We start from the raw sequence: 15,614 nt of genomic DNA, 5'->3' as shown, positions 1-15,614 counted from the left end.
GCAGTGTAGTTTACCTTGTCATTGCATGTGATGAAGCGTTACAGGGCTATTCAAGTGTAGTAAAACAGAAGTAAAATTATTTGTTGTAGGCAGCGTTATAACCAGGTAGCAACTTCTAGGGCGCAGCTTGCCTTTTAATAAAGCATTTTTTTCTAGATTGCTGTTTCTGGGCTGTTGGTGCCTTCTCTCGTTTGTCAACTCTGGCAGCAGCAGTGCTGTTTCACTCATAATACCTACTTCCCCTCTGTTGTTCCTGTACTGTGACAAGTTTGTACCCTACTAGTTTGTACAAGTTTGAAGCTACTCAGTACATGCAGTGGAGCAACACTTGGAAAAAAACTCTCTCTCTCAAACATGCAAAACTGTCTCTAGCAGGGGGCCATTTTGAAGAAATTTATTGTGACCAGTTTTTTTTCCGAAGGCCAGGGTAACAGATCAAGTAGCCCCCTGCTGAAGTGCCTATGCTACACGTTCCAGATCTTTTCCAAGCGGAGTGCACTTGCAGTTTACAGAGGTAGGGGGCTGGTACATTGTTTGCAAAGAAGAAACCCACCTGTTCATCCCGAACACGCAGCCTAGTCCCGCTAGCAGGGGCGCTAGGGTAGAAGATTGCACTGAGACTGGGACCCTAGCCCTTGAAAAAGAAAATTCCAGCCTTATTCCATTTCTTACAAGAGCTCCTGCTAAAGCCTGTATTGCACGTTAGGTGTTTTATGAATTGGAACCATGCTTCCACAAATAAGCTAATTCTCTTTGCTCTTAATTGCAGTTCCACATCAACTTTTTCAGCTGTGATGGAAGCGTGCTTTCAAAAGTAAACTCTCTCAAATGCACAATACAGGCTCTAGCATGCTGAGGCTGTATTTCTATCTTTCATATTTTAGGAATGGAGGGGTTTTTTTGTGGCTGATGAAAAAAATCACTCTGTCTCTACCCTGTTTGAGTTGTTTCTGCTGCACAAACTCCTACTGCAGAGCATGGGGTATTTTTGTTTTAGTTATTTTAAGTGAATTTTGTAACGAGGAAAAAAGACAACTTGAGGGGAGAATAAAGCAAGCTGTCTCTCCAAAGTATGGAGTAGCCAGCTGCTCTCCAGTACTTGTTCCCACCTGGGATCAAAGGGACATGACCTTTTATTTTAGTTTGGGGACTGAGGCTGCTCAGCAGCGCTGTGGCATGGGGTTTGAGAGCCTGGTACCTGCAGTGCCTGGAGGAGTGAAGTGCAGTAACCTGGAGCTGTCAGCAGTTTCACTGCTTTGCAGACGGAGTGAGAAAGAGCCAACACCAAGCACCCATTATTACAAACTCAGACTGAATTTATTACTCTCTGGCAATTAAAAAAAAAGCAGAGGACAACGTCCAGACATTCTGTTGTAATTTGAGGGGCAGCAAGGCATTGGATAATTCACACACATAAAGTGATAAAGACATAACCTTCAGATCCTTGCAGTCCAAAGGAAGAACAGAAACGGGAACCAGGAACTTCCCACAGCTTGCCCCAGTAAACTACTGGTATTGCAGAGACAGACATAGTTACAGCAACACACAGATCTGTAATGATTTAAATTAGCTGTTTACATAAAGATGGTACTGGATTGTTTTGAGAAAAACAAGGAAGCAGACTAAGCTTTCCACAAACCAAGTCACAGGAGGAACAATTCCCTCAGCAGTGCATTTCTAGGACAATGCTGTTGTAAAAAAAGGAAAAGAAAAAGAAAAAATGTACAATAGTACATATTGTTTTATAGTAAACCAGTATCTCAACAGATTCAGTTTTCCTTCTTTTATTAAAGCATATACAGCTTTATGAAATATAAACCTTCCAAAGGTCAAGTTCAAAAGCTTAGAAGAGGCTTTGCTAATTCTAAAGATAACAGCCCAAACACCATTGCTCCTAGAAGGTACGTGGTTTATTTTACCTCAACAGTTTTAGCCTTGGAAGGCGAACCATGAACTCGAGTGACCGGTTCTGTATAGGCCCAGCAGCCTCCACCTCAACTGAAGACTCCTCCTCTGATTGGAATGCTCTCGTTCAGCCCGTGTTCAATAAGTTTGATGTCCTCCAAGTCGTCCTTTATAATGCTAATTAAGTGACTCAGGCCTTCTTGCTGCTGCTTCAGATGCTGCAGATGATAAAAACCAGCATGAGCAGGGTTGAACTTCACAGACTCTAAGTAATATTTCTCACAAGTGCCATGTCTGGTGGCCTTGGCACATGGAAAAGCCTGGCATAATTTCTTGGAAAGAAGGAAAACCAGTGTTTTCTGCGCTAACACCCAAACTGCGCAGAGTGGCTTGGTACAACACCTTGATGCACTGTCACCAAGAATAAAAAGGACTTGATCATCAAACAGTTACAAAAACGTGACACTCCAGATACATCTCCCAAGTTACTGTGTAGCTGGCTTAAATCATGAAGTTCATTCAAAGGGTATCCCGGGGTTCTATGCAGAAATACTTACTTGCTTGATTTCCCTTAGGAGGTCTGCATCGATGTAATAGCGCTCTTCAGCCCTCACTGCTCCAAAGTGGTTCTGCATCCTGATCTGGGACATGAGCTCATTCAGCCTGCCCTGGGAAGAGAAACAGGCTTAAATCGACCGCAACTCATCCACCTCTAATCTGCCAGAGCTCCAGCACGTACCACTCCTCACCTCACCAGGGCAGGAAGCATTGCCGCTCGTTCCATTTTAAATGATTTTTTTTTTTTCTGGAAGACATGCAAAAGGCAAGCAACTACAATACTTCTAACAACTCAAAAATACTTAAATACCTACCCGTAATGCAGCAAGGAGCTTGACACTACAACCTAGTAACACTGCTGGACTTCCCTTCTGAAAGCTTTCCACAACAAATATATATATGGTTTGAAAAACTTACATTCCTTTGTGAGAAAAAAGCAGAGTTATTGGCAAAGTTCTATTAATTCCTCACCTTGAACTGTGTCGGTGCGTTAAGTTCACACTGAATTGTATCCAACTGTACACGAAGCTGCTCTTCGTCTGCTTGAATGGCGTAACCGCTCTTCCTTTGGATCTCCTGCTTTATTAACACCTGCACAAGAAGCCTTGGAGGTTCATTCCAGAAGACTTGGCACGCCTCTTTCCCCACTAGCCCCTGCACATGTCTTCTTGCCCTTCCTCCCCAACATCTCTCATGGGATTTGTTTTGTCGTTTAGTCAGGGCAGTGAGGGAGAGACAAGGCTCCCGAAGCAGTAAGACATGCTGTGCACCCCAAGCTTTCCCTGACAGCTCTGCCTCTTAAAGCAACACCATTTATATGAAGCCAGAATTTCATTTTCAACACTGGCCATGCCCCAGACTGTGCATCAGAAGGAGTTATTTCTACTGTCCCTGTTACCTGTAACGTTCTGTGAGAAAGCGCCATCAGTTTCCTTTTGTACTGTGCAATTTTTGCCATAGTTGTTGTTTGGTTTTTCTGCAGCTCACTGATATCTTCTGATATTATCTGCAGAGGAGACCAAGTCAGGTATAAGAGGTTCTGGTAACAGAACGCATGAGTCCTCATTTGAAACTAGAGTTTCAAAACAGTACTTGGGGTCCTTGCCAAAGGTGCTTTCCGGAAGCTTTTTGCTAGGCCGCTGCTGTTCTGGTTTCTATTTTCACAGGCAACTAGGATTGTCAGAAGGCACCAGAAAACTGGGCGCCCAAACTAGAGTCTGGGCCAGTGCAACTTAATTCAGCTGGTTTGAATTGGCCTGTAACAACACAGCAACCTAGAACCTGAAAAAAACTAAAGCCAAGAAGTACTGCTTGTTTTTTGGCCAAAAGAAATAATTAAGGCATGTATTAATAAATAGTAATGACGAGTCACAGCCCCGTGCACAGCGTTCCAGGTTGTTTTCAACACACGGGAGGCACAGGGGGAGGCTCATTTAATAACACATCCTTTGTCAAGAGCAAGTAGGCGTGATAAAAATGAGAAACCTTACATCTAATCGAGTTTGGTGCTGTTTGGTCATCTGTTCTTGGACCTTCAATCTTCTCAACAGTTCCTTGAAACCCACCATCGGCAGAGGAATAAGCCTACGAAATACAAGTATTTCTTACAACACGTTTTTAGATTAGACATGTGGTATGGATTAACAATTATTCATATAATCTAAAGTTACAGATGATCTTGGCCTATTATAAATTAAGATATTACATAAGCACATCTTGTTTCGCTAAGTGCTACAGTCTTTGCTTTTTCTAACAACCTGCTCCTTTTTCATAAAGAAATCAGCCTGATTTAGCTGTACCCACGGAAGGGTACGAGGGTACATCACTTTCAGCTGCAGGAATAAAGAGAAAAAAACTAATGGCTGTAAGAGAAGAGTCACAATAACGACTCCATATAATGGAGGACTCCACAACTCGAAGTAATTCAAGTAGCTCTTGAGCCTGACAACCCTGAAGTGCTTGAACAGGAAAAAGGATTAGACAGGCGTTTCTAGCGATCCTCACTGCTTCAAACGAGCTCAGCACTTGACAAAGTTATTCTCCAATAAGTTTCCTACAAGTTACCCGAAGGGTACTACACAATATTACGTATTTCCCCCCTTTCCAAGGCTTTTGGTAACACTCAGACAGACTATTAGACTTACTTCTCAGGATCGGGATTATCAATTTTGGCTTGTTCCCATATAATAGGATCAATACCTTAAAAAAAAAAACAAAACAAGTTTTTAGTAGGGCTAGATCTGGAAAGATAGATACCACATCTTACAACTGTCAAGCAGGAAAAACACCAGGAAATACAGCAGACCTATGAACTACGCTAACCTGAATGACTGTTGTACAAATTACAGTTAATTAAACAAGGGTATTTCTTAAAAGTCTTGGTTCTGGACTAAGGCAGCAAATTCAGTCCCAAAGGCTGTCAAGCACTTCTACTGGTGTGAAACCCACAGGTGATCAAATCAGACAATCCATACTTCAAGGGGAAAAATTCCTGTTGTTCCCATTGTAGGCCACACCTGGGTCATCCTTCCCCTTCAAGTCGCTTACTTAAAAAAATAAAAATAAATAAAATTTTAAAAAATCAGTAATTAAATGGTCAAAGTACCAAACCAGTTGGTACTGGTTTGGTATAACCAAATATAAATATATATATATAATATTTATATTATATATATAATATAGTTATAATGATACCTCCAGCAGGAATTATCATGGTTCCTAACAGGATCTGTCTAAGGATTTTACTGTTGACAGAACAGTTGCTTCATAGGGTAAATACAGAAAATAGAAACAGCCCAATTGTCCATCATGATGCAAGTTCTGACATTCTGCAAACCTCACTGCACACCAGATCAGTGTCTAAAATGCACACACCTAGCTATGCTAGGGGAAAAACAAGACAGCACTGAGAGGGAAGCGACTGACTTTCTGACCAGAGACAGACATGCAAAAAAACCCCAAAAAAACCCTGTGCGGGTAATGTAACAATTTCTGGCCAGCTTAAAGAGGAGACCAGCACAGTCAGCCACCCTGCATGACAGGACACGGGGCAATGGCTTTATACTGAAAGAGAGGAGATTTAGATTGGATATAAGGAAGAAATTTTTCACTCAGACAGTGGTGACGCACTGGCACAGGCTGCCCAGAGAAGCTGCGGCTGCCCCATCCCTGGAGGTGTTCCAGGCCAGGTTGGATGAGGCTTTGGGCAACCTGGTGTAGTGGAGGGTGTCCCTGCCCATGTCAGGGGCACTGGAACGAGATGATCTTTGAGGTCCCTTCCAACCCAAACTGTTCCCTGATTGTATGATTCTAATTAAAACCACTACGTCAATATGCCAGAATGCCTTGGAAACTTGTAGTTTTAAAAGGTATTTTCCAGGGGGGCGACACCTGCATTTTTCCCAGAGCCCCAAAACGCCCCAGCAGATGCCCAGCTGAGCCTCTGCACGGCCCCAGACCACCTACCAGCAGGAGGGTTCTGCAGGTGCTGTTTGAGTTGTGCTGGGGAAAGCTCCATTCTGGTCATGGAAAGGCTGACCCCCAGCTGCTGCAGAGACGATTTTATGTTGGCTTGGTCCAAGTGGGCGTGGAGGGTCGTTGCAGGAACTCTCCTCGAAGTGCCGTTGGGCGAGCGCTCAACAACGTAAATGGTCACTTCTGTCCTGAGCAAGACAAAGGGCGTTCTGTCAGAAAAAGGTCAGCACGAAAAACAACCCTAAATCCAAGTTACCGCTTCTCCTAGCTGGCTGTTAACTTCCTTGAGCTAACTGGGGCAGAAAGTGCCAGTACATCTTGGGTTTAACACAGCAAGGCAGAAAAAGGAAAGCTGTAAATACCCTACAACCTACATTCTTCCCCCTCAGTTTTAATCACCATGTGATACGGTGATACTACTACTACTACATTAAGAATAACCTAAAACCTTTGGTCTCTAAAACTGAATGAAACGGTGGGAAAGCACGGAAACGTCGGCGTGCTGAAGCACTTAAAGCAGACGAGCCCGAGGCCCTCAAACGAGTCCAAGCAGACAGCACTCTGCTCTCACCCACGCAGGGTGAGCCAGCTCAACCGGCCTCAGCACAGCTGTCCCCCTGAAACCAACGTCTGCGACACCAAACACTGCACAGACCCTATTACTGTGCACCCCAGTGCCCCTCCACCTCACGCACTACCAGGTGAACACCCCACAGCTCCTAAAACACCACGTATGTATGCCACCTTTGTGGCTAGCATCCTCATCTCCAATTTTTGCTGCCGAGCAGGGTCTGGAGAAGCCCGTTTCCTGAGCTGAGTTTCACAGCTGCGCGCTCTAGCAAAAGCGCACAGCGAAAAAGCGACGCGAAGGAATGAGAGACTCAGAATCAAACTCGAGACAAAAAGATGTAAAATCAAGGAGAACGGGAGACAGAGGAGACCACGTGCCAACCCTTTATAACACACAACACTGGATAAAAACCCAAAACTGTAAAGTTCACGTACTGGTCATCTGGAATCGTTTTAACACTTTCTACGTTGACGGTGAGGGCCTGGTTTCCTCCCAGAATTTTGTGTAGTGATTCTACGAGCTGCTGCTGCTGGCTTCGAATATCTATTTCTTTTCTGTTGAAGACCAAGGCCACGAAGCCATCTTCATCTTTTTTGTTGTGCATTAAACTGTAACCCACAGCCTGCAGACACACAAACAAAAACTGGGGATATATTACTGAGCAAAAATATACCTATGTGGTACGAAGGGAAGGGGCTAAACCCCTCAATTTTTAGAGCAACTGGTTCAAAATTTAACTTACAACATATTCAGAGATGGAGAAACATAAAATCAAGCCCCCTTTAAAATGTTCTCTCACAAGGCCACCAGTAGCTTTTGAAACAGTTCACATTTTTTACATAAAAAGTTTGTTAAGTATCCATTCCTCAACTTAAAAAAAAAACAACAAACAAACACACCAAAAAGCTATGGATTGGGAGATCGGTTGGCTATTTATGTTGCTTTGAGCTGATAGCAATCAGAACATTTTACAAATTTACACTTAGATTTATAAGTCGCAAAAGGAAGCAGACTTTAATACAGAAAAATTACTAGAGTTCCAGAAATTTTACAACATTATATTCCCAAATGTCTGAATGAATGCAAGCAGTGACTGACACAACCTATTTGAAAGACAAGCCAGCCATAAATCTGGATGGATTTCTCAGCATTTTCCTACGTTCCTTTATGCAATTACATGTTTTCAAACCACGGCAGATTTTGCACTGCGTTGTGCTCCTTCAAACGACGGCCTGTATCACACACGTGGTATCACACACGTGAAATCCTCGTGGCATTAGTAAGACTCGAGTCATAGGGACAAAAGTAAACCTGATATGTGGCGTTGTCGAACCTGAAAGGAAGGAAAACTTCTCCTTTTGGGAAACGAAACTCTCAAATAACTGATTTTCCATCACGCAAGTTAGACGTCGCAGTTTTTCAAAGCTGCAAAAACTCTAAAGCCCCTTCAGGCGACGACTTACCATCAAGTAAGCTTTCAGGTGCATGATCACCAAAATATTCAAGATAGCATCTAAAAAGGTCATGCAACAGCAGCCAAACGTTTGCATGCAGGCACTCAGCTGCTGCGAAGGTTTTACAACATGTCACGACGTGCAAAACTGGACTTAAATAGTTATTAACCTACATTCGGGTTAGAAAGTTTGCACTTCAACAAATCAGCTTGGGAAAGCCTGACCCAAATCCACCTTGAAGCGTGAAGCTTAGCAAGGAAGGCAGCAGGCACGGGATTTGCAGAGGACGAAGAGGAGTTACGTATTCTTTGCTGACACGAGAAGCAAGATCTGGAAATGCCGACATCACACAAGGAATGGAGTCAGCTTTAGCGCTGGCAAGGAGAAAGGCAGAAGAAAGCTGAAGGCTGCTGGATTTAAAAGGGTATGCACGGGCCAGGTTCACAGAGGGGTTTACTAACGCAGGCAAAGCAATGAAGACAGACCCTGAAGTTCTCATTCCAGATGTTAACAGTTTCTTTCGGATGTGAAGGAAGAGTTTCCCTAATATTGTAACCTAAACAAATACACCTTAAAATTCGTTTCCAGATATTTGCTCCAACCACGCACGCATTAATCTGACTATTATCACAGAAGAAGGCTTGGTTTATGACCCAGAGAGGCACTCCTTATCTCGTACCTCAACAACACCCACATTTCCAGCATGTGTGCATCTTCAGCCCTTTTCATGAGCATGTATCGGACTTGTGTACGTAACCTGGATAAATCCTGTTTCAGAATACTCTGCAGAGTAACAAAATCTGATTGAACACTCATGACACACTCCGACTCTCAGCGAGCAGAGTAACTGCTTCGGAACTGCTGGTGGGGACCCGAATAATTCCGTACCTTAAACCTGTAAAAGGGGTTTTCCTGCGTGAACTCCACTGGAGCAATGTTGTTGCTGAAGTACCCTTTGCCTGTTCCCCAGAAGGCCTGCAGCTGGTTCCATTTTGCCAAAATTGCATCTCTCTCATCTCCTAAGAGCGTTGGAGCCGAGAGGGCACTGGCTGTATTGATGAGCTGGTTCGACTGGGCGGGTGTCTGAGCAGGCTGGCTGAACAAGCCGCTTCCTAATGCTGCATTGGATGAAGAAAAACAAATTAACTCCTTTACCAAGACAGGCTCACTTGCTGACACATACCATCTGGGTATCCTTGGCATTACATCTTTCTGCATTTTGAGGAACAAAATAAATGCGCAGAATAAATAAATCAACATCGTAAATGTTTTTCAGAAGTGTCCTTTTACATCCAATCTTCATCAGCAACACAAGTTTCCGAATGCTGAGTTTGAAGAAAAACATTTATACTTTTTTCTTTAAATGTGACGTTTGTATTCGCCCATGACATCATCTGGCGCCTTTGCTATCTAAACCTGAAGGGTGGGTTTGTTATTATGAATTCAGTGGACTTAGAGCCTGCATCTGGCCATCATCCACCTCACACTTAAACTGAACTCAACACTGTTTTCCTTCCCTTTCCAGTAACGCTACGACTGCCAGCATCAATTCTGTACCTGCCAAAGTGCCAAAGCAAAGGGGCAAATATTATCAGAAACTCAAGGGTGAGGCTCAGAAACTTGCTCGAGCTCTAGTTTAAGAAAAAGGCAAGGGCTGCAAATGCAGGCATTTCAGCAGCCCAATTTCTGACAAGTCTCCATCCATCAAGGCCTAAGTGTAACTGCCTCCCTTTATAATATACTTCTGTCCCACTACTTGGGCATCTGTTGCAGACTTATGCTCTCCTTGCTAAGGAAGAAGTAAATCAAGAGAAGGCCATACTCACTGCTCTGTTGCTGCTGGGTACCGAAGCCTCCAAAGCAGAGCCCGGTTCCCAACCCACTACCCAGGCCGGTTCCAGTTCCTGTGCCAAAACTAGTACCGAATCCAAAGCCTTTGTTCTGGGTAGCGCCAAAGAGTCCTGCAGAAATAAGCAAACGAGTATTGAGGAAAAGAGGAGAAGAGAACCGATGAAATGCCAAACGTTCTTGCGAAGGGCTGACGCCCTGCTGTGCATTCTCCAGCAAGTACTTTCAGACTGGTGCTCTCTTACCGCTGGTGCCGGTGTTGGTGGGGGCGGAAAAGCTGAAGGCTGGTCCCGCGGTGGTGGTGGTTGTCCCAAACCCTCCGAAGGCACCTAGCCAACAAAGTTTGCAAGTCAGGTGGACGGCACCCTGCGAGTGGCAGCTGTGCGTAACACGACAATCGACTTCAAGGTGTGTTATGAGATGTTGACAGATGGATGCGTTATGTTGCAAGCATGTAGTTCGCGTGGATCATGGGTATTGAGGTCACTGGCTGAGGAAACGGGGGAGAAAACACGAACCAGAAAGCCAGTACATCCCCAGTGTGTCAGGAAAGCAAATAAAAAAGCAGCAGTTAACCAACATCCTGTTCCTTTACCAGCAGGATGTGCTTTCAGACACAACTAACAGTATTTCTTAGATTATTTCTCAGGAATAGTTCTCGGCAATGTTGTTGCTAAGTGTTCAATCAACCATCTGATGTTTTGTGAGCTTTTTCAACATTCCTAACCTCTTCAGAGCAAAAATAGAAACAAATTAAGTGAAGCCTGAGGCTAGGGGGCACACAATTGCTGTGCTTACGTGGGAACGTTGCCACAGCAATGGTTTCTTTCTACATACAGGGAGAATTCTACGAGGTTTTCCTTTCTTAAGCATCGTTTCCCTATCATCATCCCCATTAAACCTCATTCTGAAGTTCAACCACGACCAGAGGAAGACGGATGCAAAAGCACTCAGCCTTCCACAGATTTTCAGGAAAACCAGTCACTGGCTAGCACGTGGAGACCTAAGTGAGGGCCTGAGCTCCACCACGACAGAGAAAACCCCAAGAAACCCATCTTCCCATTTGCCCCCTTAGAAGAGGTGCCCCAACGCAGGGCGGCTGTGCCAAGACAGGTGCTACCTGTCCTGGCACGTGAGGCTACACAGGATGCTGCCATGCCATCTCCTCGGCACGGCGGTGCCAAAGCACCGCTGGCCCACGATGCAGCCTGTGGACATCTGACTGGCCCTAGAGAACCAAGTCTCTCCGTTTCAAACTGGTTTTGCATGCATTCGAATGAAGAAAGAGAGTCTGCTACAAAGGATTTGTCAAAAAGGTGCTGCCACTGATAACTCACACGTCAACAGCAGGGAAAAAAAAAAAAAAAGTGTCTTTAGACCTACTACACTTCCCATCCTATTGTCTATGTACAAACTTAAACTGAAGTTGACGTGCAATCACATTTTATTTCCATTCAACAATCATCTTAATGCGAGTGGATGTACGAAGTTGTTCCCTGTAACATTCAAGTCTCAGTCTTACTGGTGAGTGACACAATTTTTAGGTAGTTTTGTCCTCACAGCAATTCATCCTTTCTTGCAGAAGGATCTAGGAGTGCAAACTGCTACATAAAACTAAGTGTCTGAGTTCTCTGCTGGAGTCGTTCAAATTCAAACCAAATAAAACCAAAATGAGACCCCCCCCGAGTGCACAAGACAGTAAGGGTGGGCTAACACAGGGAGCGATGACGCTGTGGAGTGCATGTCATTCCTATACGAGCAGCGGCAACAAGGCCCCACGGGCTACGTGAGTAAAAGCATGAGAAATCCAGATAGTTAAACGTTTCTATACGAAATGGATAAAAATTTAACTGGAAATGACATCAGCTGATGGCTCAGAACTGATGGATCTACACAGGGCCACAGGGAGTTCTCTCAATCAACACCCGGCTCGCACGCCACCCTGGAGATCCTCCCAGAAGCACAGAGGATCTGCTAGCGAGAGCCTGGGGCGCCATTTCGGGGCGCAGAACGGCGTTTAGGAAACTCATCACAGCCAGGGCTCTTCGTTTCGTGCTGGTCGTATAAAATTTGTTTCTCCACGGAAACCACCGAGGTGGAGCGCATTCATGACAGCCAACGGAGGCCAATGAGGAGACACGGGGAAGATGAAAACCATGACTGCAGTAGTCCAAGAATCTCATGGCAGGAAAGGTGGCAGCAGGGAGCAGCTCCGCGACTGCTCCCCACTGCCTGGACCTGAACGGAGAACGGACGTTGCCGTTTTGGCAGGTCATCGAGGGCCAATTTTAGACTGGGTCAGACTGCAGGCTACCACAGCTCATTTCCATTTCACAGACCGAGTATTTGGCACACGGTTATTTTTCCACAATAGCTGTTTCTTGAGAATTTAACAGGCAAAAACCCCTACAAGCCTATGGTTCTCAAACCTATTCCACTTTCAGGGCTTTTTTCTCCAGCCTTCACCGGATATCACGATTAGTACTCAGTACAGATTCCCAGGAATGTAATTCTTGGACCCCTGCTATTAACATTTATTACAGAACAATTATTTATGCGTTATCTACCTGCACTTGCCAGACTGTTACCAAAATTGAACGGTGGAGTTGAGGTAGTGGAAACACCGAAATTGCCAATATTAAAATTCACCGCGGGATTAGCAGTTAATCCGAAACCCCCAAAATTAAACCCACTGGCAGTGGAGTTTGTAGTTTCAAGCCCACCAAATCCTGACAAGCGGGAAGCAGAAAAAGAGCAAGGTAACATTAGTTCTAAGTAAAAGGCAGGTTCAGGAAAGAAAAGCTAAAATATTTTTCCATCACCACGGACGAGACAGACATAGTTAAAAACAAGAGTAAGATATTAACTGGCATTAAACATGATTTACTGAACACAAGGAGGACAGAGAGAAGCTTTCTGTTTAACCCACTCCTCCTACATCACTGCTGTACGCACGTTACTTTTCAACTATATTACATATAAAGCAGCTAACATTTTTCCCATCTTATCGCAAAGGCATTCATGAAAACACTCATGTGATTCAGCATTCCTGTTAAGAATAATTTTTAACCACCTAAGATTGCTCGATACGGTTGCATTTGTACTAGCGTAACTGACAGTAGTAGAATTACCTCACAGGCTGTCAAGAAGACAAAACTAAACCATCCTCATGCTAATACCCCACCCGTATATAAGCAGCAAGAGCAGAATAACCACAAAACACAACTTCAGCAGCTGAGGCTCCGTGCGTGCCTCAAATCCTCCAGCGTGGACTCATTCAAGCTATAGTCGCAAAATCTCTCCACTCCAGCACTGGCTGATGTCTTACCTGATGCATCCGGGTTTTTCAGTGGAAAGAAAAATATGCTAGTATAGTGGTTCTCTGGCTCCCTCCCCAAGAGGAGCTGGGAACAAGTTCATGCCAGACAGGCAGACAGACAACACCAAGTCCTGGGGTGTGATGCCCGAATTCCCTCTAACACTGGCCTGTGAGCACAACAAAACAGTGTACAAGCAGTACAATACTATATTTTACTTTGAGATGGGGCCAGAAAGCCTGTGTCTAAACCAGCCAGGGTTAGAGCCGAAGACCACACCGTGTAGCCCAGGCTAGATGCAGTGAAGATGAGCCCAGCCAAAAAGGCTTATTCATTGTCTACTCTAAGAGCCCACACAAAATGATACTACTAAGCGAGAATAAGGAAGGCTCTGGCTTGCATTCCACCAAGACCGACTGTCAGCCAAACAAGAAGAGGGGAAAAGTCTTTCTCCCTTGCCAAGTTAAGCACCGCCTTTTACACTGCTCAGAAATCACCTTCCAAGAGCGTTTCGTCCACGCAGGATCGCTACCGCAGCCGAAAGCGACGGTCCGACTGACCTGGCAGCTGTAACCAGGCACCACGGGGTCAGCAACACATCGCAAGTGCCCGAAGAGCAACCGGCTTCTCCTTCCAGCGGGACCAAGCGCCGTTCACGGGGGAGGAAAGAAGGAACCCCACACAACCCGGCTGGCGCGGGGTGTCGGGGGCGGGGGGGGGGGAGTGTGTGCAACGTTTGACCGGAGGCGGGGGGGGAGAAAGCAGCGCAGGAACTCGCGCCTCACCGCCTGCCCCGAGCAGAAAGCCCCGCCGCGCTCCGGGTGTAACGAGGAACCTGCGGGGACCGCGCGTCCCGCCGCCGCTGAGGGGGCTGCGGGTCGCGCTGAGGGAGGGGGCGCGCGCGTCCCGCCGCCGCTGAGGGGACTGGGGGTCGCACTGAGGGAGGGGGCGCGCGCGTCCCGCCGCCGCTGAGGGGGCTGCGGTTCTCATTGGCGGGGAGCGGCGGGCACGCGCGCCTCGCGCCCGCTGAGAGGGCTGCGGTTCTCATTGGCGGGGAGCGGGGGGCGCGCGCGCCTCGCGCCCGCTGAGGGGGCTGCGGTTCTCATTGGCGGGGAGCGGGGGGCACGCGCGCCCCGCGAGCGTTGGGGGCCGCGTGCCACGTGGTGCGCGCGTGGGCCCGGGCCTGCCGGGGCTCGAGCGCGGCGTCGGGCGCGTGACAGGAAGAGAAAAAGGCTCCCTCCCCCCCCCCCGCCTCGCCCGCCCTCCCCCCCCCCCCCGCCATCTACGCCCGGCTCCTGCCGCCGCCCGGGACCCTCCGCGCTCACCCGTCGGGTTGGCGGCACCGGCGCCCGCCGTCGCGCCGAAGTTGAAGGCCATGAGGTGTCGGTCGGCGGGTCCGGCCAGAAACCAACCGCCGCCGCTTCCGGCCGCTGCCAGCAAGCGCTTCCGGTCGGCGCAGCCTCCCGTCGCCGAGGGAGCGCAGCGCAGTGACGCAATCAGTGCGCGCCGTGGGCTGTACCACTGGGGGGGGGGGGGGGGGGGGGGGGGGGCGGCTATCAGCGGGTAATGCCCACCCGGGGCGGGGAGGGGAAGACACAGTGAAAAACAGGGAGAAGCCGCCCGAGAAGAAAAGCTCCCGCTTTTGGTTTAACGGGGATGTAAGAAAATCTCCCGGGGAGAAATATGCTGAGGAAGAGGGGGCGCCGCGCAGGGCGGGAGCCCTGCCCGCCTGCGGGGTCGTGATCCCTTTTCTTTCCCGGGGATCAGCCTTGTCCCTTCCGGACTCCGGGAACTGGGGGCAGGCAGCTGGGCAAGAGAAGCCGCTGGACTTTCCCTGCAGGACATGTTCCTCCCTGGAATTGGTCAGGAAAGGACACAAATACCCCAAAGGGGCTGAGGTGGCCCCAACTCCCAACATCTGGCATCCAGAACCGGCCCGAACAGCGACATCTGGCTGGAAGCAGAGCAAAACAAGTTCCCAGGGTGTTTTCACGGAGCCTTACTTCCCCCCTCGCTGCCCACAGAGCAGGATTTTGGGAGGGGGACACACATAAGAGGTGACACGAAGAGAGAGGTTGCTCCAGACCAGCTCTTTGGAGACTCACTGCAGGAAGCTGCGAGGAGTTTCTCCTTCCCTGAGCTTGCAGTTTTCATGGAAACAGGCAGGCACATGTCCAACCGGAGTCCTGCTCCTCAGCCAAGGTCTGGGACACCAGCTCCAGCCTTCGGCTGATGCCAAACACGTGGAAGAGGCAAAAATGCAACTGCAACACTGTGAGGAGCCTGGGCTGTGCCAGGTGCTGTAGCCAATACAGATACTAAATCATTGCAGTTAGCATAAAAGTTCCCGCTTGGAGCTGCCTCCAGCTTAACCAAACTGTTGAACACATCACCAGTTAGGAAAAAAACCCCAAACCCAACCAATGCAAAAACCAGTGCTTCTATTTAGAAGACAACACCACATTTTTAAAATATGTTTCACTATCT

At 47.2% G+C, this 15,614-nt stretch overlaps 1 protein-coding gene across 6 annotated transcripts; it reads right to left on the bottom strand.

The window, feature by feature from the left end:
- Positions 1–1,768: 1,768 nt before the first annotated feature.
- NUP54 (nucleoporin 54) lies at positions 1,769–14,514 on the bottom strand. Of its 6 annotated transcripts, none has more exons than XM_086612053.1 (13): positions 14,453–14,514; positions 12,378–12,539; positions 10,056–10,139; positions 9,780–9,923; positions 8,851–9,080; positions 6,943–7,130; positions 5,929–6,125; positions 4,608–4,662; positions 3,954–4,047; positions 3,362–3,469; positions 2,935–3,054; positions 2,463–2,573; positions 1,769–2,123 (listed from the first exon to the last, which is right to left on the bottom strand). In XM_086612053.1, the coding sequence occupies exons 1-13, from the start codon at positions 14,502–14,504 to the stop codon at positions 1,995–1,997; spliced, it is 1,674 nt and encodes a 557-aa protein (XP_086468179.1). In that variant the 5' UTR covers positions 14,505–14,514; the 3' UTR covers positions 1,769–1,994. The 6 variants fall into 6 exon arrangements, with proteins under 6 accessions (XP_086468179.1, XP_086468178.1, XP_086468182.1 ...); XM_086612052.1 differs by having other exon boundaries at positions 9,789–9,923; XM_086612056.1 differs by lacking the exon at positions 12,378–12,539 and adding an exon at positions 13,963–13,998 and having other exon boundaries at positions 9,789–9,923; positions 14,471–14,504.
- Between the last annotated feature and the right edge of the window lie 1,100 nt (positions 14,515–15,614).

This window comes from Tauraco erythrolophus, chromosome 5, assembly GCF_009769465.1.
Source record: "Tauraco erythrolophus isolate bTauEry1 chromosome 5, bTauEry1.pri, whole genome shotgun sequence".
In the NCBI taxonomy this organism is placed as follows: domain Eukaryota; kingdom Metazoa; phylum Chordata; class Aves; order Musophagiformes; family Musophagidae; genus Tauraco; species Tauraco erythrolophus.
The sequence above is the reverse complement of the archived record's forward strand: the minus strand, read 5'-3'. Positions and strand labels throughout refer to the sequence as shown.

Coding starts and splice junctions, on each gene's coding strand:
- NUP54 (XM_086612053.1), bottom strand. CDS start 14,504: ATGGCCTTCAACTTCGGCGCGACGGCGGGCGCCGGTGCCGCCAACCCG. Junction 10,140..12,377: donor TAACAGTCTGGCAAGTGCAG/GTAGATAACGCA, acceptor TTTGTTGGCTAG/GTGCCTTCGGAGGGTTTGGG. Junction 3,055..3,361: donor TTTCTCACAGAACGTTACAG/GTAACAGGGACA, acceptor CTTCTTGTGCAG/GTGTTAATAAAGCAGGAGAT.